The following is a 27269-nucleotide window of genomic DNA, read 5'->3' as shown; positions in this document are numbered from 1 at the left end:
ATCCACATTGCAGTTCTTCGCCTTTTCCAACTGAGAGAACTTTTCAGTGGGTCAAAAGGGGTCCACAATTTAAAACAGTGACTTAAACTAAGATGGGGCTTGTGGTGCCTTGTGAAACAAATAAGTTACTTAGTACAGTTAATTTACTAATATATGAGAGATAGATGAAGCTGATTTTGAAAGAAACAAAGTCTGGTCTTAAATGGAGAGGTCTCAAGGAATTTTTTTTGTATTCTCTAGAAGGTTTTCTGCACCACTCAGGGCCATTTGTAAATTGTTGTATTTAAATTATACTGTCTTTAACCAGTGTAATGGGACAAAGGGGAAGACATTTGATTTCAGGCCAAATGATGGAATGTCAATTGAATGTGGCCAACACATGACATAGCCAAATCTCTCCCAAAGAAATCATTTTTATTACTTTAATTGTGCTCGGAAAGTACTTCGTACTAGTCCAGCAGTGTGGACATCCAGGAAATTGGACTTACAATGTGTAAAATACCCTAGATGTGGAGTATGTAGGAAATCCCACTGTGATCAAGGCTTTTTAAAGGTCAGAAGTGACATTAGAATGACAACCCCAAAATTCATCAGTATATTAAATATTAAAGTAAGAGGCAATATCTAGTAATGCCTCTTAATCTTGAATTTCCCCCATGTTTTAAATGTTTGCAGTGTAATATTTGGTTTCATACTTTGTAGAATTGCCATGAACTTGAAAAGATGGATCTGGAAGAATGTGTTCAGGTAAGATTATAGAATTTCATTAAGAAATATGGGGTGGTAGAAATGTGCATCATACCAAAACATCGAGATGTTTGAGTTTCTTCTCTGGTACAGGACATTATATGTCGTGCTTGAACACTTAATACTGCTGATTCTACGCTCACTGAAGTGCCCTCCACACATGTCAGACGGGGACGTGCTCATGGTATATGCTTAAGAGGGATGAAAATAGGTGCCTTCAAGAAAGTTGTCATTGCAGAGACAGGAGGCCCAAATTTTAGTCCTTGATGACTAAACGTTTCCTTAGACCTGAGGAGTTGTGACATTCGTAAAGAGGGAATTCACAGACCTTTGCCTCTTTTGTAGTTGGGTTCATTTTAGCGGATGCCAATGATAGCTCATTGTTATTTTGATCTGGTATTTCCTTAATGACTAATGATATTGAGCATCTTTTCGTGTGCTGATTGACAGCTTTGGCAGAGCTCTGGTGGTACAGTGATGTCAGGTGCTCAGCTGGTGACCAGGGTCAGCAGTGCAAACTCAGATTGCAGCCTGGAGTGCTCCACTGAGGCAGTTTCCCTCCGTCCTGTAGGGTTGCTGAGTCAGCCTCAATCCAGCGGCACACAACGGCACGGGGCTGTTTGTACTCCTCTGGAAAACATCTGAATGCTGCATTTTAATGGTCTATTCAGTCCACTGCCCATTTTTTTATTGTTGTTTCTTATCTTGTTATTGATTTATAAGAGTTCTTTATATAGGTTACTAAATCATTATCAGATACATGATTCCATAAACATTTTCTCCCATTTGCAACAATGTTTTTAATGGTAAAAATAAAGAGGAAGATACTTTTGGAATTATAAACCAAAATCAACAGTGTCTTCAGGTGTCTTCTGACTTATAATGATTGTGTCATAGTGTTCCCAAGGCTGAAACCCTTAAGGAAGTATACCACCACATTTTTCTCCACAGCAGCTGGTGGGTTCCAGCCTCTGAGCTTTTTTTGGTTAATGACAGAGCACTTAACCACTATGCCACCAGGATTCCTCTCTGGGTCTATCATGGCTACGTGTATTTAATTACTTGGCAGCTAAATGAAAGCATCCATCCATCCCTTCCACCTGGCTAAGTGTCCTCTGTGTCCTTCCCAAAAGTCTTCAGTCCTTCTGAATAGTGCACATGACTATTTATGTTCTCCAATCCCATTTCATAGCCCCTGTTTATAAGTGTTCAGTAAAAATTAACAATCTCATCCTTGGAGGAAAGTTTGAAAAGAGGTACTGATTTACTGTCACTTATAACTGGAAAAGACTGCCCTTCCTGCTTGTGTGTTCCTACTTAACAGAGACTCCAGCAGCTTCCAGCGATGTTACTGCTGTTAGGTGCCACGGGTCGGTTCCATCTTAAAGAACCCTATGTTATACAGAGCACTAGTGTCAGTCCATCTCTCCCACTGACCCTCTGCCAGACATGATGTTCTTCTCCTGGTAACATGTCCAAAATACATGAGACCATCCTTGGTTGTAAGAAACATTCTGGCTGTATTTCTTTCAAGCTAGAATATGCCTGCCAACCCATTGGTATATTCAATATTCTTTGTCAAAACCATAATTCGTTTGGAAATAACATGGCTTGGGTCAGGCACACCATAATCCTCAAAGTGATAACTTTGCTCCTTGACACTTAGAGGGTATAGCATGCCTTATAAAATACATGCTAGATAATCTAAAGATTTGATGATGTACTTAAATGTTTTAACTTTTTATTGTGGATTAGATAGGGGTCTACATTTCAGATCAACATTTTTTTATTCAACATCACCTGCTTATCACACCTCCTAGTAGCTTGCCCTGCTCCTCTCACCCCCTTTTTTCCCTTTCATCCTCTTAAAAAGTACTTTACTTCCCTTCACCAAGTTCACACCACTTACCCTCTGGCTTATTGTTTTTCCTTCCCACCCTACGTGTGTTAGGGTTCTCTAGAGACAAAACCAGGACACTAATGATTATATTATATACATATGTATATGTATCTATCCATGGATATGGATAGATATTTACAGCACAAAGTAGTAGAACAGCTAATTAGTCCACACAGCAGTACAGAGGGCTCTGTTCAACTCACCACGAGGTCCAAGGTCAACGAAACCGACAGCTGAGTCTTCCATCTGGCAATGTAGGCAGTCAGCAAGACAACAGGATCCAACAGTCCCAATCTCAAGTGATGTTTACAACAGCAGTGTGGGGAAGCAGGTCTTGAACTGCAAGCTCAAGTGACGCAATCCAGGGTTGGCAGTCCCAGTGGTAGTGTAGCTCACAAGTTGAAGCACAGATCTAGCAGCCGCATTGCTGGTCTAATCTCCAGTGAGAGAGAGAGGGAGGGAGGGAGAGGGGTGGGGCTTGCAGAGCCATTTATCTCTTTACCCTCCAATCAAACTGCGACCTTATTAATCCCACATGTTCCTATTGACCAGGTTGGCACAATAAACCTACCAATCACACCAGGTTTCGTTTTGTTTGGTACTGTGTTCATACCATGTATTAAGGCCCTTAAGTTTGTCCTTATTTCCTTATTAATGATCTTTATAGTTCTAGGGTTTACATTTAAGTCTTTAATCCATTTTGAGTTTGTTTTTGTAACATAGTGAGGTATGGATCCTATTTCATTCTTCTGTAGATGGAAATCCAATTTTGCCAGTACCATTTGTTAAGATAGACCGTCTCTTCCCCATTTAATATTTTCCAGGCCTTTGTCAAGACCAGATGTCTGTAGGTGGATGAGTTTATTTCTTGATTATCTTTTCTGTTCCATTGATCTTTCTGTCTATTGTCCGTTCCAGTACCAGCTGGTCTTAGGTTTAATGTCGGGACGTGAAAGGCCTCTTGCTTTGTTCTACTTCTTAAGTAACAGTGTTTTGTAGTTATCTCTGTATGGCCTTTTGTTTCTCTGGCTAGGGTTATTCCTAATTATTTCCTTTTTTGTGTGTATTATAAATGGATTGTTTTCTTGATTTCCTCTTTAGAGTTCTCTTCCTTATACCCTGCTATGTTCCCGCATCTTTCAATTATTTCCAACAATTCTCTTTTCCAATCTTCTGGATTTTCTACATATAGAATCTTATCATCTGCAGGTAGAATTCTTCTTTGCCACTTTGGATGCCTTTTGTTTGTTTTATTGTTGTTTATTAATTCTGGCTAATATTTGATATTGAGTAAGTATTGTGATATAAAGCATTCTTGTCTAGTTCCTGTTCTTAAGGGGGAATTTGTTCAGTTTCTTCCTTTGGAGCAAGATGTTTAGCCATTGGTTTTGCATATTGACCTTTGTTATGTAGAGCAATTACCCATCTATGTCTATTTTGCTGAAAGTTTTTATCAGGAATTGGTGTTAGATTTTTGTCAAATGCCTTTTTTGATTTATGCATATTTGATCATGTAGCTTTTTTTCCTTATTTAATTTTTTCCCCCATGAAACTGCTCAGGAGGTTACCATGTTATCTGGAGAAGAACATGATAGGTGTTATGCCTACTGTTGGTGGGATCGCATGGAACAGGTTCACATAGCCAGATGAGTTCTCAGCCTGAATATTCTGTTGTTCATTGATTGCTTATAAAGAAGGTCAGGATAGAAATGTAGTCAGGAATGAGTCCGTGATTTGATTTGGAACTCTGCCTACAATAAACTCTTTTGTTTCTTTTAGATAACAGACAGCACGTTAATCCAACTTTCTATACATTGCCCTCGTCTTCAAGTATTGGTAAGTTTGGCTTTCTACGTTTTTTGTTTTAACTTTTCAAGACTTTATTTTGATTTTATTGACAGTTTTATTGGCATACAATTCACATATCATACAGTTCAAAAGAGTTATCCAGTCATCACCACAGTTTTAGAACATTTTTCTTTTTTTTCTTTCATTCTTGTACTCATTATTTGCTCCCCAATTCCCCCCCAAACTCTTGACCTTCCAAGTTTTATGTTTATAGTTAGCTATCACTTTCCAGTGAAGAGAGAAGCATAGTTAAGAATTAGAAAAGTTAGATATTTTCTATATCAATGCTTGGAGCCTAGCAGCTGCATGGAGCGTGTGAAGACACCCGTCTGACTGATGTTTGCTTACATTTCCAGAGAGTCGTGCCCTAAGATGGGTTTGCTTCACCTCTGAGCTAAATGTTTCTGGGAAGCATAACCAGGTATCGGCTGATCGAGGGAGACCGACTTTGTACTGCTTCCAGAGGGCATTTTGATTGGCTGTTCACTCTAGACTCTCATGTATTTGTTGGTCAAGTACTGTAATAAAGTGGGGTCAAGCCTTAAAAGTTTCGCAGGATTTAAGGAAAACTGATAAAGTAGAACTAGAAGAGATTATGTGAACCGTTGACCACACTGTGCAGCTGTCAGAGGGTTCTGTAGGACTGCTAACCACAAGCACACGGTCAGCGGTTCACACCCACTAGTCACTCCACAGAAGAGGTGAGGCTGGCTTCTTTAGAGATTTCCAGCCATGAAACCCCATACAAGGCCACTGTGAGTTAGGGTTGGCTTGATGGCAGTGGGTAGTAGCTCTAAGCATCTTCAGTCATGTGTGCCCGTGCTCCTATGCCAGAGATTGCACACTTAGTCCAAATCCCCGGAAATCGGTGCGGGAAAGGTTTGAGCCCCACTAGTTCTTTTTAAAAGCCCTAGAGGAACAAAAAGAGTGTCGGCTAGGGAACTAGGTAGGGAAACTCTCCTCGTACAGGGTCACTGTGAGTCCAAATTGATTTGAAGGCTCACAACTAGTCTTTGTCGAAAAGAAAAATGTTTCTTTTTATTTGGTAATTTTTAAGGCTTCACTTAAATTCACTTGTTTGTGGATTATCTTAGTCATTACATGAATTCACAACTTATGCTCAGAATCACACACAGAAAACGCCTTCATTGATAGATGGCTAAAACCAGAACCCAGAGCTCTAGTTGGCCTCCTTTTCCCCACCAAATGGGTCTCACGGTGGCTCCATGTGCATCAAAATCGACCCAGAGAGATCTGGTTCACACAGACCTCTAGCTAGAGGGATGCTACGATCTATTACAGTGTCCGTCCCTGCCCTGTTTGGCTGCAGAGTCTTTCTCACTGTGAGCTGATCACAGATGATGGAATTCGTCACCTGGGAAATGGGGCCTGCGCCCATGACCAGCTGGAAGTGATTGAGCTGGACAATTGCCCACTAATCACAGATGCGTCCCTGGAGCACCTGAAGAGTTGTCACAGTCTTGAGAGGATAGAGCTCTATGACTGCCAGCAAATCACACGCGCTGGGATCAAGAGACTCAGGGTAAAGATGGCTGCACCACTCTCCAGCTCTGGTGTTCTCTGCACCTTCTCTTTCTTTTTCTTTCCTTGTTTTTGTTGGTTTGTTTTCAGATTTATATTTCTGGGTGGTTTATCTTGCTTAGGCATTTAGCAGGAAGGAAGACAAATGGCAAGCAAACCAAAGTGTAGCTAGCTTTCAACTGTGCTTTGGACGGACCTTTAGTTAAAAGACCCCCTCAAAGGAAGGAACATACCCCCACCTCCGAGCAAGCTCTGCAACAGTGTCCAGGGCTTAAGAACGTCCCTGAGTCCAAAAGCGCATGCCAGGAAAGAAAGAAACAGCAGAGAGAAAGTATTTGGCAAATGGGATTTAATATTTCAATCTGTGTTTCCTTTCACATCAATCCCTCTTCCTACTGCCCTTTCTCTCCCCACCCCAACCCCCCCCCCTTTGAGACAGTAAATGAATTACGTAGATTTCCAACTGCTCTCTGCCCCACCCTCCATACTGAAGAGATTTATGCTCAGGGAATTGAGTGGCTTGCCAGGAAATGGGTACTAAAAGGACGGATGACTTTATATGTTAGATCATTCAGTTCAACAGACATTTATTAGAACAACAATTAAAATGTATGTGCATGCATCACACCTGCTGTGGGAAAGGCACTGTGCTCCGCCTGTGAAAAAATCTCTAATTTGTCACATGACCCCTGAACGCATAAAGCAGCACCTAGCCTAGCCTTACCTGCAGTTGCAGTTGGTCCTCCTGTCACCTCAGACTTAGAAGCAGAGGTAACTACAATGAAAGCCGTCTCTCTTCCACTCCCAAACAGAAGAGCCATATGTCCACCAGAGGCTACTCTTTGCCCAGCTTGCACGAGGGTGCCTAGCCCTGCCCTACCACGAATCTCTGTTTGTCTCCACATTCCCTGGAGTGGGTGTTTAGTCACGTCATTAGCACGTTTCTACTTTGACCTAGTTGTTTATGTGCGTGTGTAGAGTATAAACTCCGTAGGAGCAGGATTCTCATCCAACTGTTTTTATGCTCTCTCTTAACCAAATAGCACAGTGCCTGGAGTACAGTAGGTATTCAGAAACTATTTATTTAATAGACTAGAAAGTGCGTTACTAAAGGAAAGTAACGAGTTAGTTTATTTGATTAACTAGGAAAGACATTGTCCACAATGGCTTGGGGAAAAAATAATTGAAGCTTTCTGAGTTTCTTTCGAGTTGTGTGTCTGTCCTCTGTAAATCCCTTTTGGATAGATATGTTTCTTCCTCGGTTTCATAATTTTGGAATCATGTATCAAACAAAGTTATGTGAGCTTGATTTGGTCATTTAGAAAAGCTTAGCATGTTACAACAGCATATAACTAACTCCCTGTTGCCCAGCCTCTGACCTGCTTTAAAGCCCATTCAGCCCTTCAGTGGTTTTTCTTAAAAGCAACCTTGCTCTCTCTGTTGAAACCCTCTCTTAGTAATGTTTCTATCTTGTTTCAGACCCATTTACCCAATATTAAAGTCCACGCCTACTTCGCACCTGTCACTCCACCCCCATCAGTAGGGGGCAGCAGACCGCGATTCTGCAGATGCTGCATCATCCTATGACAAAGGAGGTGGTCATCTTTGGTGAACTGAGTATTTAATGACACTTCTAGAGTTACCGTGGAGTCTCGCCAGTGGAAGCGACCCCAGTGTTCTGGGCAAGGGTTACAAACGAGGGCGGTGTTCAGATTCCCAGGACTGCACATTGATAACGCGTACATACGTTCACCCTCAACCAGTCTAGCTCTGTGACCATGGGACTGAAGTCCGAGCTGGCTTATTTATCAAATGGATTGGTAAAGCTTAACCATTCCCGTTGGACATGCCCAGAAGAAAAGCATAGACCAAGGTAGAGGGAAGGGGGCAGTCCAGTGAACTCAGTGTTACTGCTACTGCAGTTGCTTTACTTTGTTGATGACTGGGGTCTCTGGGGATTTTGGAACAGCAGCTGTAGTCCTCCAGGGTCAAGAAAAGCAAACTATGACACATCCAGGGACCAGAAGGAAAATGTCTTTGCATCCTCAAAATGGCAGCCATCCGTTGTAAGAAGACTACAGAGCTTCTGTGTGTTGTTTCCATGCCAACCTGCTGAGCATGCTCACAAAGAAGGCTCATCCATTCCTCCTGTGCTTTAGTACTTTAGTATTTGGCCCAGAGGTTTCCCAAATGGTTGCATCGAAATCACTGTGGTCCAAGTGTGATGACTCACTCAGGCACACTTGTGCATCTGTCTTCCGTTTTCCGTGCTCCCTCCTGCCCTCTTGCTCAGTCTGTCGCCCCTTCACAGTCTGCGTGCTCACACTCAGTTGTTACTAATTTGCTGCTGTTGTGTTTACAGTTTGCATTTTGAATGATTAATTGGGGTTACCATTTTTAAGAGACTCATAATAAAATATTTTTTTAAGTCTAAATTTTACAATTGGGGAACTCTGCCTGAATCTTTGCCAGTCTGGAGGGAAATGTAACAAAAATGAGAAGATTATAAGAAGAAATTGAACTAAAACTATTTTGCTAAAAACAAGCTTCACCTTTTGGCTGCTATATATCTTGTGATAAATGACAGAGACCTGAGATGCCCATTCCCCTCTGCACATTTTTCTTCCATCAGACTCCACTAAAAGAAAGGCATTATTTGTAAAGTGTGTCATGGTAAGGCTCAAAGCTGAAAGCCCCCACCACCCAAGCTCAAACATTACTGATTAGCTTGGTCTTAGGTTCACCAGAATCAGTGTGATCACTGGCATCCCTAACTTAGGTCTATGGGGCTAGAGTCTTACTTGAAAGGGAGCCTACTGTTTCTTTTTCCCACATAGCCCATTAGGGGTACAGCAATTGCCCTGGAACAACTGGGCAGCTGTATTTCAATGTTGACGGTTTCCATGTCTAATGTCCGAGCCTCAAAGGACCAGAACTTTGAGCCATAATTAACTCTCTTCTGCTCACAACTTCCCTGATGAAACAGAGGTGGGCAGGTGGGAACAGAGCACCAAGCCGAGGCAGATGTTTCCTACCTCCCCAGCCTGGTCACTGCTTAGTGCTTAGTCCAAGAACTCCACCCCGCCCACTCCCCTACCCCCAAAAATCATAGATGCTGAGAGAAAATATACTTCTAAAGCACAAGAAATAGATATCTAAACCCTGAAGTTAAAAATCTTGTGCGGTTTTATTTAGGGGACATCTCCTCTAAAGGTTTTTGTTTTAGTACCTGAAAAAATCACCATACAATACCCTGATTAGGGAGTTGATGAGAGTTGCTCAGTTTGTTACGGCTACTAAAGTACTTCTTCCTTTAGGTGGGGGGGGAGTCCAAAATATCCTATTCACCAATACATGGAAGGTCTTGGGAATTCTCTCTCTCTCTCTACTCATGAAGGGTCTGCCCACATGCAGCTCCATGTGCACTTGTCCAGATGATTTCATCCTTGTAGTTTGATTTTATTCCTGCTGTTGTGGCCCAGAATCGACCCAGGTGAGAGTGTGTGAGGTACGCAGGATCAGCCTAGGGAGTCAGGTGCAGGAATCCTTTTCCTTCCCAAGAACGCTTCGGGTCCACCACATGTAGAAGGAAATATGTCTGGTGTGCCAGACTGCACCCCGCACCAATTGATGCATGTGCTACGATTTTGAGAGTACAGAACATGGTAAGTTCCAGTCAGATGGAAAGGGCATTAAACACAATTGCTTCCTGCCTTGACATCTGGAACATTCTTGAAATCCAGTATGTCTTAAAGGGTATGTCCTGGGGGTTAGCAGATTGGTGCATTTTTCAAGCCCCATAGCGCCTCCAGAAAACGCCATCTGTAATTAACGGGGTAAGAAGTGTGAAGAAACTTGGGTACATACAAAGGTACCTTTAAAGCTATCGCCATAAGCCTGCAGAAGGCCACAAGGAAATATTGCCATGTTCCTGGAGAACGTGTGCAGGCATGTAGATTCTCTCATCCGTTACACAGTCCACCAAGCACAGGCACTGGTCTGTTACACCCTCTCCCATTGGCCCATCAGACAGATGACAGCTTGTTTTTGTTTAGTGCGCTGTTCCCCTCCTTCCCACACCCTCCTCTCGTACCAGGAGTGAAAGCGTCCATCCCACTCCCACTGATGCTGCTGCTTCCTCCTCATCCTCTCCCAGTGTAGCTTGCTCTGGGTTTTGCCCTGGGCAGCCTTGAATTCAGTCCCTGTCAGGTGGCCCGGCCATTTGTTCACTGGGTGGGTTATTGGGTTTGAAATCTAACTGTTGGCTATGAAGAGTAAGGGGATCTGGCTTCGGGCTTTTTCCAATATTTGGAATATAAAAGCACATTTGTGTTCTTATTTATATGGAAAAGTCTTTCCCTTCTCTCCTCTTACCTTTAGTGGGGATAAAAGGATTCCTTAAATATTTTTTGTAACTTTTCGGTCTGATTTTCACATCCATTTACTTGATTTAGCAGAGGTGTAGAAATTTTACATATTTTTTGTATCACACATTTTAGAGGGAAACCTAGCAAATACTTTTATGAGGCTTTATTTCGGGCTTTCAAGGCTATTTGAACAGTTTGGTGTAGCTGTTTTACTACAGCAGCCAAGTTATTTCACTTCTCCTCATTGACTTGTAAGATGCATTCTTGCTCATTTGATAGAGGGGTGGGAGACTAGTGGCTAAGGAAACCTACCTGGTTTGTTGAATTGCAAAGAAGTGTCAGAGTGTTGCCTGGAAAGAATAGGGTGGTTTCTGCCTGGCTATCTGGGCAGCCTGTCCTCAGGGGACACTCAATTTGGAGAGGAGAAGCACTAGCACTCACCTCCTGGTTGGCCCTTGGCTGTGTTTTGTGGATTGTGCTGAAAATCAGACCATGCCTGTTGGCACCAGTGAGGAGGCATTTAAAGGAATTATTCTAATCTTTTAGCTTTTCTCTACCTTGTGTGCTTGATTTACGGACCAGGATCCGGGTTTTGCATCCTGGCAAACAGTATCTTTCAATGATAGGCTCTGGGATTCTAGAACATTTTTATACAAAGATTGCCTTTCGTTCTAGTCTGTAATTGCCTCTAACACAGGCCTTGTTTATTATCGGGTCTTTGAGACAAGGATGTAAGTTGACGGACAATCTTGAGGCAGGCCATGTGATTGCTACCTGCAGAGACCTAAGGTTTCTTTTTCCTCCAACAAAGCCCCAGCTGCTCTACCCTGGTCATCCTTGCACTTCCACAGAAAGGACCCTTGGAGGCAAGTGAGTGGTCAGCGTGGAGAACTTCTGCCCTCGTGTGTCTGCTATTAAATCTTGGAACTTCATTCTGCTCTGAAGCCTTCGGTCCTTAATAAAGTCAGTAACGTACTTCTTGGCTGAGTCTGAGTGAATCTTGGGAGCCCACATGCATACACATCGCCCATCTCTCTGCCTCTTGTGGCTTGGACGAAGCCGTTGGTAGAGAGGGTCTGGTTTCAGGTGTTGGGTCTCAGGACTTGTCTGGCTGAGGCAGTCCAGAGGAACCAGGAGCACCCAAAACGTAGTCCAGTCAGTCTTTCTGTTTGATGTTTCCAGGCTCTGGTTTTGAAGAACTCAGTGGAGGGGGGGTTGAGGCTTAAACTACCAATGAGGTTTAAAGTAAAGGAGATAACCAGTTGTAGAGCCGGGTCCTTTGCCTCCGGTCTCAGCACCTATCCTGAATCTATATAAATGCAACTCCCTCTCATCTGGGTAGTTTCCTCTCTGCTTCACCCTATGAACGCTGGGCCCTTCTTGCTGGCAAGGATTTACAGTGGTTCCAGAGAGGCCTTCTCCCACACACCCCTCAGCAGTCAGCCAGCTGGGTTAGACATCACTGCAGAGATACACACACCCCCCCAGCTCCGCTTAGCTGCTGCTGAGGGTGGTGGTTTTGTTGCAGGACCAGAACAAATGGGATTTCCACCCCAGGAAGAGATTGTGGGAGACATGCCTTCGCTGTTCTGCCCAGGGAAATCTTGGAAGTGAGTCCTTCTTTTGGCTGTGGAAGAAAAGTTTGTCCCACTGATTCTCTTGTCTCTACTTAAAGCTACCTATTAATTTAAATCTGAACCACACTGCTGCTCACGCATGTCTGTCTTACCCTAGCCCAGTTCCTCGCGGGCCCTGCACTCATTGTGTGGGGAGGGAAGTTGTGTTTTTAATGGCACTAGAAAATGAGAACCCAAAAGAGGTTTGATTTGTTTTTACCTTCCTCCCCCAAAAAGCTTGAATGATTTCTTTCCTAGTGCTGCGTAATAGATATATAAGCTACACCTTTGCTGCTACTCTCCTGGGTTTGCTCCCCGCCCTCAAGAATTTCGTTTGCGTGCTTCTCTGATGACTGTTAATTTCTAATAAGTGCAAGAAGAGGTGAGCCCAAGATCTCTTCTCTTGCTCCCCCCACCCCTCACCTCACCCCAAAATGACAGACTAACCTCTCACTCTGGGAGCCTGTTTGCCTGTGTGCAAAGTCTGTGGGACGTGACTATGGGGATCTCCCAGTCTCCTCCATCCCTGTGCTGCAGCTCTCAGAACTGACCCCAAAGATCTATAACTAGCCCCTCAGAGGAGGACTGGCTCGGAAGAGAGGCCTTCTTGTTTGGCCTGTCTCCATTCTTGTTTTGACTCGGCCACAGGATGCCTCCCACTCTCACCTCCCATTCTCCTCCCTCGATCGCTTCCCAGTAACCTGCCCTATGCGCTTCCTTCCGGCTCCCCTCTGCCCACCACTCTGTCCTGAGAAAGATGGCCTGTGCGGAGCTCAGTGAGCTGAGGCCTGCCCTGCCTGTCAGACTGCTGGAGGACAGAGATGGAGGGTGAACAGTGCTGGAGACGTTTGCATCTTCAAACTAGGCTCGGTCTTTCCTAGAACACACATCCCCACCCCCGCCCGTGAGCCCTCTCCCCTGATGGGGTAAATGTCAAGGGTGGTGAGCCAGCAGGACCTGATCCCAAACCTCCCTGTCTATGGCCTGTGCCCTGGCAGACTGGCCCTGGCGCGCTTCAGGGTGGGAGCCGCTGCTTGCTCGTTCCTCCACCAGGCCTGCCCCAAGCTTAGCCAGCCCTGGGGCCGGCACACCAGGCTCCATCAGCTGTCTAGTGACTGTGTCCACTCCGTTGTTGGACGCTTGAGGGAGGGTGGGGGGAGGGCTATTTAAATAAATAAAATCCAAGGTGGCAGTGGAGGATTCCTTTTGCTTTAAAATCTTTGGACTCAAAAAGAAAAAAAAATGTTTTTTATATATAAATATATAAATTGTTATGTAACTATTGTTTCCTGTATGTTCTAATTTTGTTTTATGATGTAATTAAAGGAAATAAGCTGTGAAGACTTTTCATTTTGCTGCAGAAATCGCCTGACTTGGAGCTGTGAGCAGCAACAGCTTCCTGGGGTGCTCAACTGTCAAGGCTCCTGAGGCCACGTTGGGTGGGGGTGATGGTGGTGGATGAGAGGGGCTTCCTTGGGGCATCATCACACTCTAGTCTTGAGTTAGTACCCTGAACTCCATTCTCCCTAAGAAAAAAAGGTGGCTTCCTTACGTGATAAGTGGGAACTCCTTTTTCTCTGCAGAACATTGCTCCTACCCTAACTAGGAAAGGGTTGGGGGTGGGGGGCAGGGCAGGGTAGTGATTGAACACCAGATTCCAAATTGGGATGGCCTGGGTTCTGAATCTTGCCCTGCCATTTTCTTCTAGTGTGAGCTGGCCAGCGGCTGGAGGCTTGGCCCTCAGGTGCAGGCGTCATGGGCGACATCAGCGAGCAGCACCTGCTCTAGAAACACAGCATGTCAGCCATCTCCACACCGTGTCCTTCGCTAGACTGGTCAGTGCAACCTAGCCCCCAGGGAGCTCGCTGCTGTGAGACTCTTCCAACTCACAGCGACCCCTTAAGGCTGGGCACAACTGCCCCTGTGGGTTTCCAAGACTAACTGCAAGAGTAGAAAGCCCCGTGTCTCCCTCCCTCCCTCGGAGCAGCTGTCGGTTTTGAACTGTTCACCCTGCGGTTAGCAGCCCCACAGTTCGGAACCACTGCAAGAGGGACCTCGGCGCACATCACAGCGTCCCTGTTTTGGAGTCAGAGCTCGCTTGAAGGCGCTCATCCTCCATAAAAGGAAGACTGGGTCGAGATAGGGCACCTGAAGCCAGCACTGCGCCACCCCACCCCACTCCCAGGATGCATGCAGGTCCCAGCTCAAGTCTGAACTGAGTCAGCCCTGGGCCACCCTTGGAGGTCCTCTGTCAGTCTTTGAACTTCAAAGGATAAGCAGGTTTCCCTTCCCGCATCTTCTTTATATCATCTCTGCTGGCATTTAGAGCCTTCCTCCTTTCTCCCGACCCTAGTCAAGAGTCCAGAGAATATCAAGAATAAGTGAGGGAAATGGGTCATAGGACAGACATTTTTAAGAGGTCACCTTGGCCCATTGTCAAATTAATGCTTAGGAGATCTCCACAGTTATTTCGACTTTGATGCTTGAAGTTTTTCAGATGGGGAGGGATGAGGAAAATAGGAACAGGTTAGGATACAGCAACACCATTTTTCAAGAGTACTTCATTGTTAACTCTGAAAAAAGCGAGCTCTACCTCAACACAAAGCAATTTCAGGTGTATGCAGATCCTAAAAAGAAAACCAAACCGCTGGTGACCTCTTAAAAATGCCTACAGGTTTGGGGCTTTGTTTTCACTGGTTACTTTTGGGGGGAGGTACAACGGAGGATGGCTGTAAAATCTAATAACATTTTAAAAGTAAGCCTGCGTACTGTCGTTGGGCTGATTCTGACTCGACAAACTGGTGATGGGCTCCTCTTTGCCCCAAGCTGACGCCGCTACCTTAGCATCTTGGTATAAGGATGGGGTTTTTTTTAATAGCTAAAATTGAGAATAATAAAGTCGACTCAAATTTTAAAACACCCTATCACCTCATTACTGTGCGTTCAGCCACAATATTTCCAAATCCATAGAACTGAAGAGTTAGGTAAACAGCGGCTCTAACGTGGCCTGGTCTTCGGAGGCTTCAGTCATAGTTTCTGCCAAACTCATTGGAGGGTGGTGTGGGAAACAGCTGCTTCCTTGCCCGGGTCCATAGAAGGCATTTCTCTTGGAGAAATAACACATTGAAAATCCACATGTACTTATTTAAACTAACATTTAATTTAACAAGGGGTGACGACAGTTTTAAATCAACATGCATTTGACTCTTGTCCAGTAGCCAACACTGCTCATGCTCCAGCTCTTGTTCCATTTTGCTGAGGTCTATGGCTTTTTGAGTGGGTTTTGCTGCATAAACTTTGCCACTCAGTCGAGTCTGGGCAGGGGGCACTGTCTGAGGCCCCCACAAGCACTGCTGCTGAGTTGAAAGAAGGCCGTGTGGCATCTGCTGGTCAGTCAGCCAAGCTTCTGCTGAGCATGGCCCTAGAGAGCCTTGGGGGACAGGGTCCCCTAGACCTTGGTCAGGACCAAGTAGTAGCCGTCTGAATTCGGCACTGGAAGCAGTAAAGAGGGCACCATTGGACTGAGGCAGGCCCTCCCAGCCGCCACCACCCTCGAGCAGCCGGAGTGCATCTGGAGCCCAGGTGGTGGTCAGCTCACGTCAAATCCACCCCTCTGGGTGGTGGTGTCGAGCAAGCCAGCACCAGCCCTAAGGTCCAGTGAGTGTTGGCAGGCAGAAACCGACTTTCCAACAACAGAAATGGGGGTGTTTTTCTTGTGGGGTACACTTAGCCAGTCACATCTTTCCTAGGCTAAAAATAGCTGTGAGCCCTGTGGCTCTGCCTAAGAACTGGCCCTCAGTAGATGGGTCAGCACCTCACATCGACACCCTTAGGGAGCCTTTTCATCTCCTTTAGGAGGCAGCAGGCACTCAGCATAAGCTCACCCCTCTATCGGCAGCCAGACATGGTCCATCTGCGCCCTCTAAAACCCCTACCTTTCTTTGCTATGGCCACAAAGTAGGATTCATCCTTAAGATTCTGGACCACCTGCAAGGGAGAAGGGATCATGGGCTTGATTGGTAAAGGAGGGGGAGATCACACAACCAAAGAAAAGCCAGGGCTCGGAATAGGCTGCAGGGAAGCCTCCTGGGAGGAGGAGGAGGAGGAGGAGGAGAGCAAGGCCTTGGGCAGGGTTTACCTGGTCACTGAGGTGAATGAGGATGCCCCCTGGGCCCTGGTGAAAGAGGCAATGGATCTGATTGGCTGGGAGGGCCAGGAACTCAGCCAGTTTCCCCATCAGCTCGACAGCACTAAGCTCATCCAGAGAGATCTCTTGGTAAAAGCCTGAGAGAGGGCAGCACAGGAGCAGGAGTCAATGGGGAAATAAGGCCCCCGGGGAACACCTCAGATTGGGGAATCTCCAGTATAAGACGGTAGGACCCCTGTGCATGAATAATGGAAACACAAGTACATACGAGATGATGTGCTAACTCCCATACTATAGCATGACAATGGGGATGATGAGTAGAACATGGAGTAAACCCAGGGAAGAGGACTGAACTGGTAGAGAAATGCCAGAGGGTGAGTCCTGGGTCCTAGGAGTGGCACAGCATCACCCATTCCCCAGGAGCATTTTCACCTGCAGCCAACCTGTATTTTTGATCTGCAGGGGCACGGGCTAGAACCTCACCTGGGTCATAGTTCTTAGAAACAGCATTCTCTTGTCTAGGGGCCTCTTGAGCCACATACAGAGTCAGGCGATGGCAGATGGGCCTGGGCCAGGGAAACAGTCCATGTATCAGCCCTTCATTTCTGCACTGGAGTTTCCAGCCCCCACTCCCTGGGAGAGTCCCTGCTGCCTCCTAGCCCTCCGGGAAGAACACCAAGCATTCCTTAGCCACTTAATGAATGTTGGGCCTGGGGCTAGGAGAGATGAGGAAAAGCCAATCCTCTGCCCCTTAGAAATTGAAGGCTGATGGGGTGGCCACAGGAAGGAGGGAGTCAGAGAAGCTTGACCAGCCCAGCCTTGCCAGCCTTGCTCACGTCACTCTCCTTGGCCTGAGAGTTCTCCCTCTGTAATAGGGATTGTGACTATGTGGTCTTTTAAGGCCTGACCATTCTCTGAAGCCTCCCTGCCAGCTGAGTTGGTAAGGACCACTACAGAGGAGGACTTGTTTGACAGTGCCCGGCACCTGGCTCTAAGAGTATTGAAAAGGCGGATTCCATCAGCAGCTCCGCAGATCTGGATGAGGTCCTGACGGGTGAGCTTCAGCAAATCGGTGCCTGCAGGTCAGACAGGGCCAGATTGAGGGAGGCAGGGAAGATGGTGCTAGCTCCTGAATGATGCCAGGAGCCCTAGTGACATAGGGAGTTACACAATGGCCTGGTAGTTTGAACCCACAAGCCACTCCACAGCAGAATGAAGAAGAGCCTTTTCTCCTGGAATCAAGATTTGCACTCTCAGAAACTGACAGGAGCCGTTGCTGTGAGTTGGCATCAACTCGATGGCAGTGAGTTTGGGGTTTGGTTTGTATTGTGCCTGGGTGTAGGAGTCCTGTTGGGACTCAAATCCCAGCTCTGCCTGTGTGTGACCTCGGGCAAGGTGCTGAGCCTCCACAGGGGCAGCGGATGAATGCTGCGGGATTATATCCGAGGAGACAGCCCAGCACAGTTCCCGACGATGCTTGAATCTTCAAAAAAGGTTAGTTGAACAGCAAACCACGCCCAAGGCGGACTTCCCGCCTCAGTGCCCCAAGCTTGGTCCCCTATAGGCTCGGACTGGCTCACCAGTGAAGTTGGCCAGCATCCGGCAGTAGCTGGAGAAGCGGTGCCGATGCAGCCACTGCTGAGTCTCTGGGATGGAGGCTCCAGGAGTCAGATCCTGAGGCAGAGAGAGGGCCACCTAGCTAACACCCCGGTGTGGTTTCCCTCGGGCAGCCCCAGTCTGGGGCCCAGAGGGAAATGAGAAAACAGCCCCTGCGTCCGTCCGGTTGCCTGGTCAGAGGGGAGGCCCACCATCAGAGAGTACTGCAACCTGTGGCCGTGTCACATCCTTCCACCAGGGGGCAGGGTAACTCCATCCCAGGAGAGAGCGGGGAGGACCCTGAGCGCGCTCTGGGGTAATGGTGCGGGGTTGGGAGAGGACGACTCACCTCGGCCGTGCTGCCCCCCACAGTCTCCAACGCGAACGGCGGTGAGGTGCTGAGCCTGCGAGGAGCAGCAGCGACTCAGGCGCTCCGCGGCCAGCGCAGCGGCACCGGGACTGCTGGGACTTGGCCTATCCTCCTGCCCGAGCAGCCGCCGCAGCTGGCTGAGCGCCCCAGGAGCCCGGGGCGCCGCGCGCTCCCCGTCCTCACCTCTCAGGGGACAGGAGCTTGGAGGCGTGAGGGGAGGCCAGAGGGCCGGGAGGTGAGTGGGGCCCTACGGTGAGCTCGGGCCACGGCGGACACTGCGGAGGAACAGACGACAGGCGGCTCTCCCAGTTCCCGGCGCCGCGCGGGCGGCTCACCGCCCCGCCCATCCCGCCGCGTGGGGGCGGGGCCTGCCGAGTGGGCGGGGCTTCCGCGCGACGCCCGGGGGTGGAGGGTCCTGCGCTTCCCGGGCAGGTGGCAGGGCGGCGGCGCGTACAGAGCGCTGGGGAGCCCTGGTGCCCAGTGGTTACAGGTCGGTCTGCTAACCCCAGGGTCAGCAGTTCAAAACCACCAGCCAGCTCCGAGGGAGAAAGGCGAGGCTTTCTACTCCTGGAAAGAGTTGCAGAAACGCACAAGGGCAATTCTATCCTGTCTTTTTTCTTTAATCATTTTATTGGGGGTTCCTACAACGCTGATCACAATCCACACGAGTTCTACCCTGTCTGGTCGGGTCGCTATGGGTCGGCATCGACTCGGTGGCCGTGAGTTTGGTTTTTTGGAGAGGGACACAGGTGAGAGTACACAAGAGGCGCCACCTGGGAGAGATGAACTGCGGCAAATGGGCAGAAGTGTCCCCGGGGCCTGTGTTCCTCCTGGAGCGGGCCCGGCCGGGCGACTCTCCCAGCCCGCTGCCCCGCGCGTGCGCGCACACACCTCCGTGAAGACCGTGCTGTCACACGCAACCTGGTACTTGTCCCTCTCGTGCAAGGGCTGCTTCTCAACCTTCTCTCGGTCCGTTTTCAGTTTCCGGTCAGCTCCTTTGGGCTTTGGGGAGTGACAAGGAAACTTCAGAGTCCCCCACCCCCCTCACCGACCACTTCCTCTTAGGAGCCTCCTCTGGATAACCTCTGAAGAGGATCAAGCCCTCCCCTCCATGTACAGAGGGGGCCGCCCCCAGAGGACTCACTAGCTGAGGGGCCACAGCACCAGAACCTGGCAGCCAGGGAAGCAGGGTGACAACCCCGGGCGTGGGGAGAGTCAGCGCCGCCTGTACCTTAAACACCTTGATGAGACAGCCGGCGGAATGCAGGTGCTCCGCCGCCAACTCCTTGTCACTGGACTTGAAGGTGTCGATGTGGAGGCGGAAAGGGACACCTTTCTCTCCACCTTTCTTTCGGGGAGTGAACTCGGTGCTGATGCAGTGAACCTGAGGTGGAGAAGGACATCGGGAAGCCAGGGTAGCTGGGGGCCTTTCCCACGGTCAAGGAATCCCACCCCACTCCTGTTAGTCACCTGCCTGCCTGTTAGCCACTGTCCATCCCCAGCCAATGTCAGCTGTAAGACAGCCCCTGTTCTGAAATCCCCAGGGTCTCCCCATGGAGGTGGGAGGAGGAGCAAAGTTCCAGACTGGCATCCAAGTACATACATAGGCCATCTCTCCCGGCCCAGCTGTTCTCCCTCACCCACCGATGGACCACGGACACCACCCCCACCCCCAACACACCTGCACAAACCAAAAGACAAAACAAAACTTGCTGCCGTCGCATATGGACAGACCAGAACGACCCCTGTGGGTTTCCAAGGCTGCACATCTGTACCAGAGCAGAAAACCTCATCTTTCTCCCACTGAGTGGCTGGTGGATTAGAACTGCTGCCTGTGGTGAGCAGCCCAACGCATAACTCTGCACGCTACCAGGACTCCTTACTAGTTCTCCTCAAAGTCCTCTCCCTAGAAAGCGCTCCCCATTCCAATCCGAACCCTCTCCAGAGTATGGCTTCCAGATAAAATTCAAGCTATCCTATTAAGTTTGGATTTCAAATAAAAATCGACTGATTTTTGTACTAGTGTGCCCCCGATATTGTGTGGGACGTGGTGGGTGTTGGTTACTCTCGTGTCAGTTGCAATTCAATGGAAACCTTGGGTGTAATCGAACAAACTACTGTCCGGTTCTCTACCATAACCATAACCACAGCTATATTTCAGTCCACGGTTACAGCTATTGTGTCACCTTATGTCACTGAGGGTTTCCCCGGCGTTGGTAACCCACTCCTTCACCAAACATAATGTCCTCATCTACCAGTTGGTCCAAAGTAAGCAAGCTATGCCTCACCATCCTTACTTGTCTAAAATTCCACTTTGACTCGGTGTCCTGACTCTTATTGGCCAAATCTAGGAAGCCTTCTTGCCCTGTCATCCTGCTCAGTCCCCAGCCTCTGGATTCTGCCTGATGCCAAGGTCAAGTGGGACCTTCCCTCACCCCCTTCACTTGCCCATTGCCCATCGTGGCCCTCCGACGATCCTGTGAAGAACAGTAAAAAGGCCTAACCTTATGGATGAGCAAAGTAAGGCTCCCAGAGATGATTTGACCTGGGCAAAGCCCATATGGCCAGCAATTCCACTCCTGGGTATCTATCTTTGAGAAATAAGAGTGGACGCATGACCTGATAGACAGACACACGCTTGTGTTAGCACTAGTCCCAATAGCGACAAGATGCAGACAAGTGTCCATCGGGGAGGGATCGTTCACCTGTAGCACATATACACACACACCAAAGTATTTCCCAAAGGTAAAGGACATGATGACGCTCACCTCCTAGCCTGGATGAACCTGGAGGACATGATGCTCGTGGACTCAATCAATCACAAAAGGGTCACTACTGTATGAGACCCCTATCCTAAAAAAGTCAAGGGAAGCTTTCATACTAAAAGAAACATTCTTTGATGGTTACAGGGGTGGGAGGGAAAAGGAGAGTGAATTACTAACCAGAGAACAGACACATCTTAACTTGGGTGAAGAGGAAGGTTAGGAACAAGGACTCTGATGGAGCCAGCGGAAGACCCTGGAAGAAGTGCATGGGTTACAGTCCTCTAGTGATGGTGGTCTACCAGGGGATGCACACAGAGACTCTCAGGCTGGACAGGTATGGGAGGGAGAGTGGGACTTTTTGAAGCCCCCACAAACAGATATCTGAGAGGACTTCCAAAAGTTCAAGGAAAAATGAAATTGAGAGATGATGGGATTTTTGTTCCCCCCCCCCACAACTTTTTGAAGGTCCCTCCTATGACAGATATTTCTAGCGTGTGTATCTAACTGTGCTGCAAATATGTCCATGAATGTAGTGGACCGAGGGGTAAAGTTAGTTAAACAAACAAACCAAAAAACACCAAAAAAAAATCTAGGAAGCCTTCTTGCCCTGTCATCCTGCTCAGTCCCCAGCCTCTGGATTCTGCCTGATGCCAAGGTCAAGTGGGACCTTCATGACACCTGGAGGGACTAAGCTCAGGACCAATGGGACACCAAGGTCATGATACAGTCCACAAAGACAAAGCTCTGCATCCTACTTGGGCAAGTAGTGACTGGGCCCTTAAAAGCTATGAGCAGCCTTTTACGGTGTCACGATTGTTCTTCCTCCGTCCCCAGTAAGCAGGGTGAAGGAAACCAGAGACAAGTGGGAACCGTGAGTCCCATGGACTAAGGGACTGAGCGCATCGGCCTCCCCAGCGGAAGTTGATGGCACCTGCCTACCGTTACCAACTGCTCTGGAAGGTCCTGAATAGAGAGGAAAAGCCCCCCCGCCCCCCTCCTGAGACTATGGCCTTTAGCTCCCCCTTCAGGGCTGGGCTGATCTCACACCAACTATGTCTCAATTTCCAGCCAAACAAAAGGCAGCACTGTCTGGGGAAAGGGGGACACCAGGCAGGTATGCACACCTTGGTGTAATCAACCCTGTGAGGCCAAGGGAGCAGCATTTAACCAAGGACAAAGCTCAGAAGGGTCGAGAAAGGCCGAGGAATGGAGACAGGAGGACAAGGATGTGTCACACTGGGAATTGCAATCCACAATATTAACAAAATGTGTTTGAGTTAGTGACTGGGAAGCTGGTTTGCTCTGTGAACCAGTTAAAAACGCAGCCAAGTCCAGGCTGGGAAGTGGTAGTGCTGGATTTGTGCCATGTCTGCTCTGCGGGCTGCCAGTCCAGGTGCTTAAACCACTGTGAATTTCCAACAATGGGATTTACAAACAAAGCCTGGCTCGATTATAAAGGGAAACATGGAGATCCCTGAAAAGACTGAGGGAGGAGCTTCTCATCACCCCCCTCTGAGAGGCAACATTCCCGGATTATTCCATCCCATCTGGAAAAGTGCATAATACACACGCCCCTACATACAAACACTGTGTACACATAGAACCGAACTTTACATAGACACCTGTATTCTGCCTTTACTGAAAGGAAAGCCCATGTCCCCTGCCAGGACGTATTTTTCAGAGAAACTTCCAGTGGCGACTCATCTGCCCTCATTTGTCTGGACTGTAGCTTAATTATAAGTCCGTCCTTTTTTTTTAAATCAATTTATTGGGGCTCATACAATTCATCACAATATATAGATCAATTGTGTAAAGCACATCTATACATTTGTTGCCCTCATTATTCCCAAAATTCGCTTTCCTCTTGGGTTCCCGGAATCAGCTCATTTTCCTTTTTTCCCCTCCCCCTCCCTTCCTCCTCCCCTCTCCCCCATCTACCCTTGATACTTTATAAATTATTATTGTATCTTATATTACACTGTCCGGCGTCTCCCTTCACCCACCCCTCTGCTGCCCGTCCCTCAGAGAGGAGGTTATATGTAGCTCCCCCTTTCTACACCCCCTTTCTCTCCTGGTATCGCCACTGTCACCCCTGGTCCTGAGAGGTTCATCTGTCCTAGATTCCCTGTGTTTCCAGTTCCCATCTGTACCGCTGTGCATCATCTGGTCTAGCCAGGCCTGCAAGGCGGAATTGGGGTCCTGGTAGTTGGGGGGAGGAAGCATTTAAGAACTAGAAGAAGGTTGTGGGTTTCATTATTGCTATACTGAACCCTAAGTGGCTCATCTCCCCACTACCCCTCTGCAAGGTATGTCCAGTTGTCTAGAGATGGGCATTGGGTCCCCCTCCCGCGCCCCCCTCACTGACAAGGATATGATTTCCCCCCCCCCCAGCCCATCCTTTTCTAATGGACATTTTGATAGTTTCGATTCTTTCACTATGGAGTAGTGTATTTCCATGAAGCGTGGGTAAGTAGAGTCACGCACACTGCTCAGGGATAAGTTCTAGGTCAAAGTAAGTCTGGACGTTAAATGTAATCATGTTTGCTGCAGTGTCACGTGGGAGCAGCGGGAAGAATCTGCATTCTTCTGATAGGAAAGTTCCTGCTCTCCAAAATATTTCCAATAATCATTTCAAGTCTTAAGCATTTTTCTGATTGGATTTTGTAACTTTGAGCTAGCTACATGGATTTGCCATTCTTTTTTCCCCCCAGATTCTTATGTAAATCACCTGCTCACCTCCTTGGCCCATTGTTCTATTGCGCTTTTTTCTATTTCTTCTCACTGGTATAGAAGAACTCTTTATGTATCAAGGATGGCCTTACTGTAACACATTATTTGTATGTCACATGACACATTTTTTAAATTAAAAGTTTGGGTTTTTTAATTGTGGTAAAAGATACATAACAAACTATGCCAGTTTTTTTAAAAGGTGATTTTGTGGGCGAACGTGTGCAAATCAAACTGGTGTTCCACCCATCGGTTCAAGCACGTTTTGTTGTGTGACAGTCACTGCAGTCCGCACCACATACCGCAGACACCCCCTCTCAGGTAGCCCCTCGTCCCCAGCAAACCGCCCTTCCCATCCCCTCTGGCCAGTGGTTCTAAGGAGTGCCTTCCTGTCTGGTCTTGCAGAGTGTCCCAGGGCCTTGGTCTCCTGGCTGGGGCGGGGCGTGGGGCGGGGCTGAGGAGTGGTTTTCCCATTGCTGTCTCCTTTTCATCTCGCCTATTGTTGGCAGACCATGACGTCTTGGGAAGCTAAATGCTCCCGGTTGGTCCTTTCATTCATTGCTTTAATGTTTAACGTGACCTACCCCATGCTGAGGCTCGCTAACCCTGTGTTCCTCCTGGGTGCTTTTGGGAGGATTCATTCTCATTGTCCCTTCACCCCACCAAATATGCCTTCCTTTCTCCCTTAGGCTGCTACCACCCCAGGGAACCCCTGCCTCCTCCCAGGCCCCTGGCTCAGACTCACCTGCAGGAAAAGGGAAGTCTTTTTAGTGGGGTCCCAGTAAAACTCCACCGTGTTGAGCTGTGAGGGCAGCATTTGGGGTTCCATCACCCCCACAGACAATGGCACGTCTGCAGTGAACAAATGGCAAGGGGGCTCTGTCCACAAGGGCTTGCCAACCAGAGAGCAGCCCCTGAGGGTCCCTGGTTCTCCTCTCACCAATGTCCAGGATGCGATCCCCAGGCCGGTTCCATCTCCACCCATCCAGCTGCTGCTGCTCTGTGTACTGCAGGCGTCGGTCATGGAACACCACGCGTACCACACTCTGCAGGCACAGCATGGCACAGCCAGAGGTCAGAGGGTGCCAGGGCATAGGAGGGCACAACCAGAGGTCAAAGAGTGCCAGGGCACAGCCAGGGGTCAGAAGGTGCCAGGGCACAACAGGGAACAACCAGGGGTCAGAGGGTGCCAAGGCATAGGACGGCACAGCCAGGGGTCAGAGGGTGCCAGGGTTGTTGGGTACCAGTCCCCATACCTGGGGTAGACTAACTAGCCTGCCCTCTCCACTACCTTCCTTCACATCCCTGGGAGGCATGAAGAACTGGGAGCATCACTAGGTCTGTCTTCAGGCGCCCATCTGCACGCGCCACCCCTGAAGCTGGGGAAGTGACCTGGAGACATGGGGTTAGCCCCTCCCACACCTTCCTTTGCAATGCTTCCCACCGCTTTGTCTCAACAAGCAGAAAGCACCTTCTAGGGCAGTTTGGGAATTCTGGACGGAATCATCTGAATGAGGAAGGATGCGTAAACATATTTGCGCACCTCAGTCCTGTTACCTACGCCCTGCTGTGCGGCCTTGAGGAAACACTTGGCTTCCAGTGCCTCCATATCCTCATCAGTCCCTGCCCTCCCTCGGGGAGCTGCCGGGAGGGTCTGAAACGGTGGCCACCACACGGGTGACTCTGGCTACCTGTGGGGGGCGGGGGCGGGGGGTCAATTTGACAGCTCCAGGGAGGGCTGCACCTACCTTGAGCAGTCGGGGACACTGGGCAGCATCCCTCAGGTTGGCGGCGCAAAGCATCCGCACCTCATAGGACTGGCCTGGGGGCAGTTAGGGGGGCGCTGTGTGAGCCCCACCGAGGCAAAGACGGTGCCTGGAACACATACCACCCCACCCCCCCCATCCCGGGGCAGTGGCCGGAGCTGGCGGCCCCTCCCCCGCCCCGCGCACCCTGGTTCAGGTAGGTGAGGGCCTCCTCCTGGTGCTTCACCGCCGGCGAGGTGGCGGCACAGAGCACGTACTGGAACGCGGGGCAGGGCGGCTCTGCGCCGGGGACGCTGGGCAGCTCTTCCTGCTTCAGGTAGGGCAGCGGCAGGGGCTCCCTGCAGAGACAGCAGGGCACTGTCAACCCAGCCCCAAGGGGTCCTCCCAGAGAGCCCGCCCCTTCCCCGGCTGGCTCCTGTCATCTGGAGGTGCAAACCCCAGATTTGGGGCAGTTCTCCCAAACAGCTGGTGTTTTGCAGCCTCGGGGCTCGCCTGCGCCCCAGCACACGTGTCCTGAGGCCTGGGGGCTCTGAGTGTGTAGAGCTGTCCCAGGACGCACTCAACTCCGGACCGATTTGACCCCGCTCGCCCCCGGAGGTACCAGGTACAGGAAGTCTAGTCCCCGCAGCTGGGAACCAATGGCCTTCTCTAGGCCCCGCCCTTACCTCAGCAGGCTGCCAGGACCGGCGGGGTACAGCTCCCCGGGACTGGGCCACAAGTGCTCCTGTTGGTTGTGCCAAAACAGCATCTCCGCGTTGAGCCGGCAGTGCGATGGAGAGCCGAGCTCGGTCGGGCTGGGCCCACCTGGGGCCTCAGCCTTTATACACACAGACACACCGGCTGGAGGGCGGGGCAAGGTCGGGGCCTCTCATTGGAGCTCTAGAACACTCGGGCGCAAAGGGCAGCCCCAGCCGGGGGCGATCAAGACCCCGAGGGCCCCTGCCAATCCTTCCCTTGAAGGGGAGAGAGTGATGCAGAAAACCCAAGTCACAGGGATGGCTCACCCATCCCCAAGAGCCCCAGGGACACAGAGGGGCACCCTCCAGCTTCAAGGCTGTCCCCAAATCTGTGGCCTTGAAGAAGCCTGGGCCCCTCACACCATCTGATGGACGGGCCAGGACAAGCAGTGACCATATGGACCCACAGAGGCTTTCGCTCAGTACTGGCCTCCCTCGTCCCCTGCTCATGCATGCTCACATACAAAACACAAGTGCACGCAGGAGCACCCACACAGACACACACCAGCCAGCCAGCGCACGGGCCAAGATGGCAGACCCTGTCCTTTTGCAAGTGGGAGGGGGGAGGTGACCTGATGGAGGGGACTGGGTTTACAGAACACAGTCCGAGTGTTGTGGAAACACCTGCAGGGGTGGCGCTGGAGAGAGAGCCCACCTGCTCATAGGAAGGAGGGGAGGCACCAGAGAAAGCTCCCTTTGCCTGGGAGATAGTCCTCTGGCCTGGGCCAGAGGGCAGGTCTTGTTTATGGATAAATACAGTCTGCCTGGGGGAGGGCTTCCTGCCCAAGACCAGCACCTGTTGTCCCCACACATAGCCTCAGCCCCCTGCACCCACCCGCCCACCAGTGTGTGGCATATAAACAGATCTAAAGGTGTGTAAAAAGCAGAGACAATGTGGGCTGGCCTAGGGTGCCCCTGGCCCTCTCGGATTCGTGGTTCTGGGACTTGGAAGTCAGGACAGGGAAGATGGAAGAAGTGACCCCCTGCACGGCATCGGGCTCCCCCCTCCCCAAGTCCTAGGCTGTTGAACCTGTGCATGCTTTCCCCTCGCGGGAGGCCACGCCAGATGGAAAAGCCCAGACCCCAAGCCCCTTGCCTCAGAGTCCTTTCTGACACACTGTGAGCTCCTGTATGCAGAGTA

At 49.3% G+C, this 27269-nt stretch overlaps 2 protein-coding genes across 4 annotated transcripts in view; one reads left to right on the top strand and one right to left on the bottom strand.

The window, feature by feature from the left end:
* FBXL20 (F-box and leucine rich repeat protein 20) overlaps positions 1-13361 on the top strand; it is an 86118-nt gene extending 72757 nt beyond the window's left edge. Inside the window, exons 13-16 of the mRNA XM_004707111.2 lie at positions 703-747; positions 4427-4483; positions 5826-6038; positions 7517-13361. Of these exons, the coding sequence (XP_004707168.2) occupies positions 703-747; positions 4427-4483; positions 5826-6038; positions 7517-7624 (423 nt within the window). The 3' untranslated portion in view covers positions 7625-13361. The remainder of the gene's footprint in view (positions 1-702; positions 748-4426; positions 4484-5825; positions 6039-7516) is intronic.
* Positions 13362-14912: 1551 nt separating this feature from the next.
* LOC101646907 (transcription factor CP2-like protein 1) lies at positions 14913-26564 on the bottom strand. Of its 3 annotated transcripts, none has more exons than XM_045299919.1 (15): positions 26057-26564; positions 25578-25729; positions 25374-25447; positions 24566-24671; positions 24371-24477; positions 19365-19517; positions 19025-19135; positions 18317-18408; positions 18113-18167; positions 17748-17841; positions 17153-17243; positions 16651-16733; positions 16159-16304; positions 15956-16007; positions 14913-15126 (listed from the first exon to the last, which is right to left on the bottom strand). In XM_045299919.1, exons 1-15 carry the CDS (start codon positions 26137-26139, stop codon positions 15044-15046), a joined length of 1482 nt encoding a protein of 493 aa, XP_045155854.1. In that variant the 5' UTR covers positions 26140-26564; the 3' UTR covers positions 14913-15043. The 3 variants fall into 3 exon arrangements, with proteins under 3 accessions (XP_045155854.1, XP_004707495.1, XP_045155855.1); XM_004707438.2 differs by lacking the exon at positions 14913-15126 and adding an exon at positions 15159-15512; XM_045299920.1 differs by lacking the exon at positions 14913-15126 and having other exon boundaries at positions 15159-16007.
* Between the last annotated feature and the right edge of the window lie 705 nt (positions 26565-27269).

Source organism: Echinops telfairi, unplaced genomic scaffold, assembly GCF_000313985.2.
Source record: "Echinops telfairi isolate 266 unplaced genomic scaffold, ASM31398v2 ScPeMD7_7458;HRSCAF=8496, whole genome shotgun sequence".
Taxonomy (NCBI): Eukaryota; Metazoa; Chordata; class Mammalia; order Afrosoricida; family Tenrecidae; genus Echinops; species Echinops telfairi.
The sequence above is the reverse complement of the archived record's forward strand: the minus strand, read 5'-3'. Positions and strand labels throughout refer to the sequence as shown.

What these genes read in the sequence shown, in the direction of transcription:
- LOC101646907 (XM_045299919.1), bottom strand. Translation starts at nt 26,139, where the DNA reads ATGCTGTTTTGGCACAACCAACAGGAGCACTTGTGGCCCAGTCCCGGG. An exon ending in GTCTCATCAAGGTGTTTAAG is followed by an intron (nt 19,136 to 19,364) that starts GTACAGGCGGCG and finishes CACTCCCCAAAG; the next exon opens with CCCAAAGGAGCTGACCGGAA. An exon ending in TGGGGGGCAGCACGGCCGAG is followed by an intron (nt 17,842 to 18,112) that starts GTGAGTCGTCCT and finishes TCTCTGCCTCAG; the next exon opens with GATCTGACTCCTGGAGCCTC.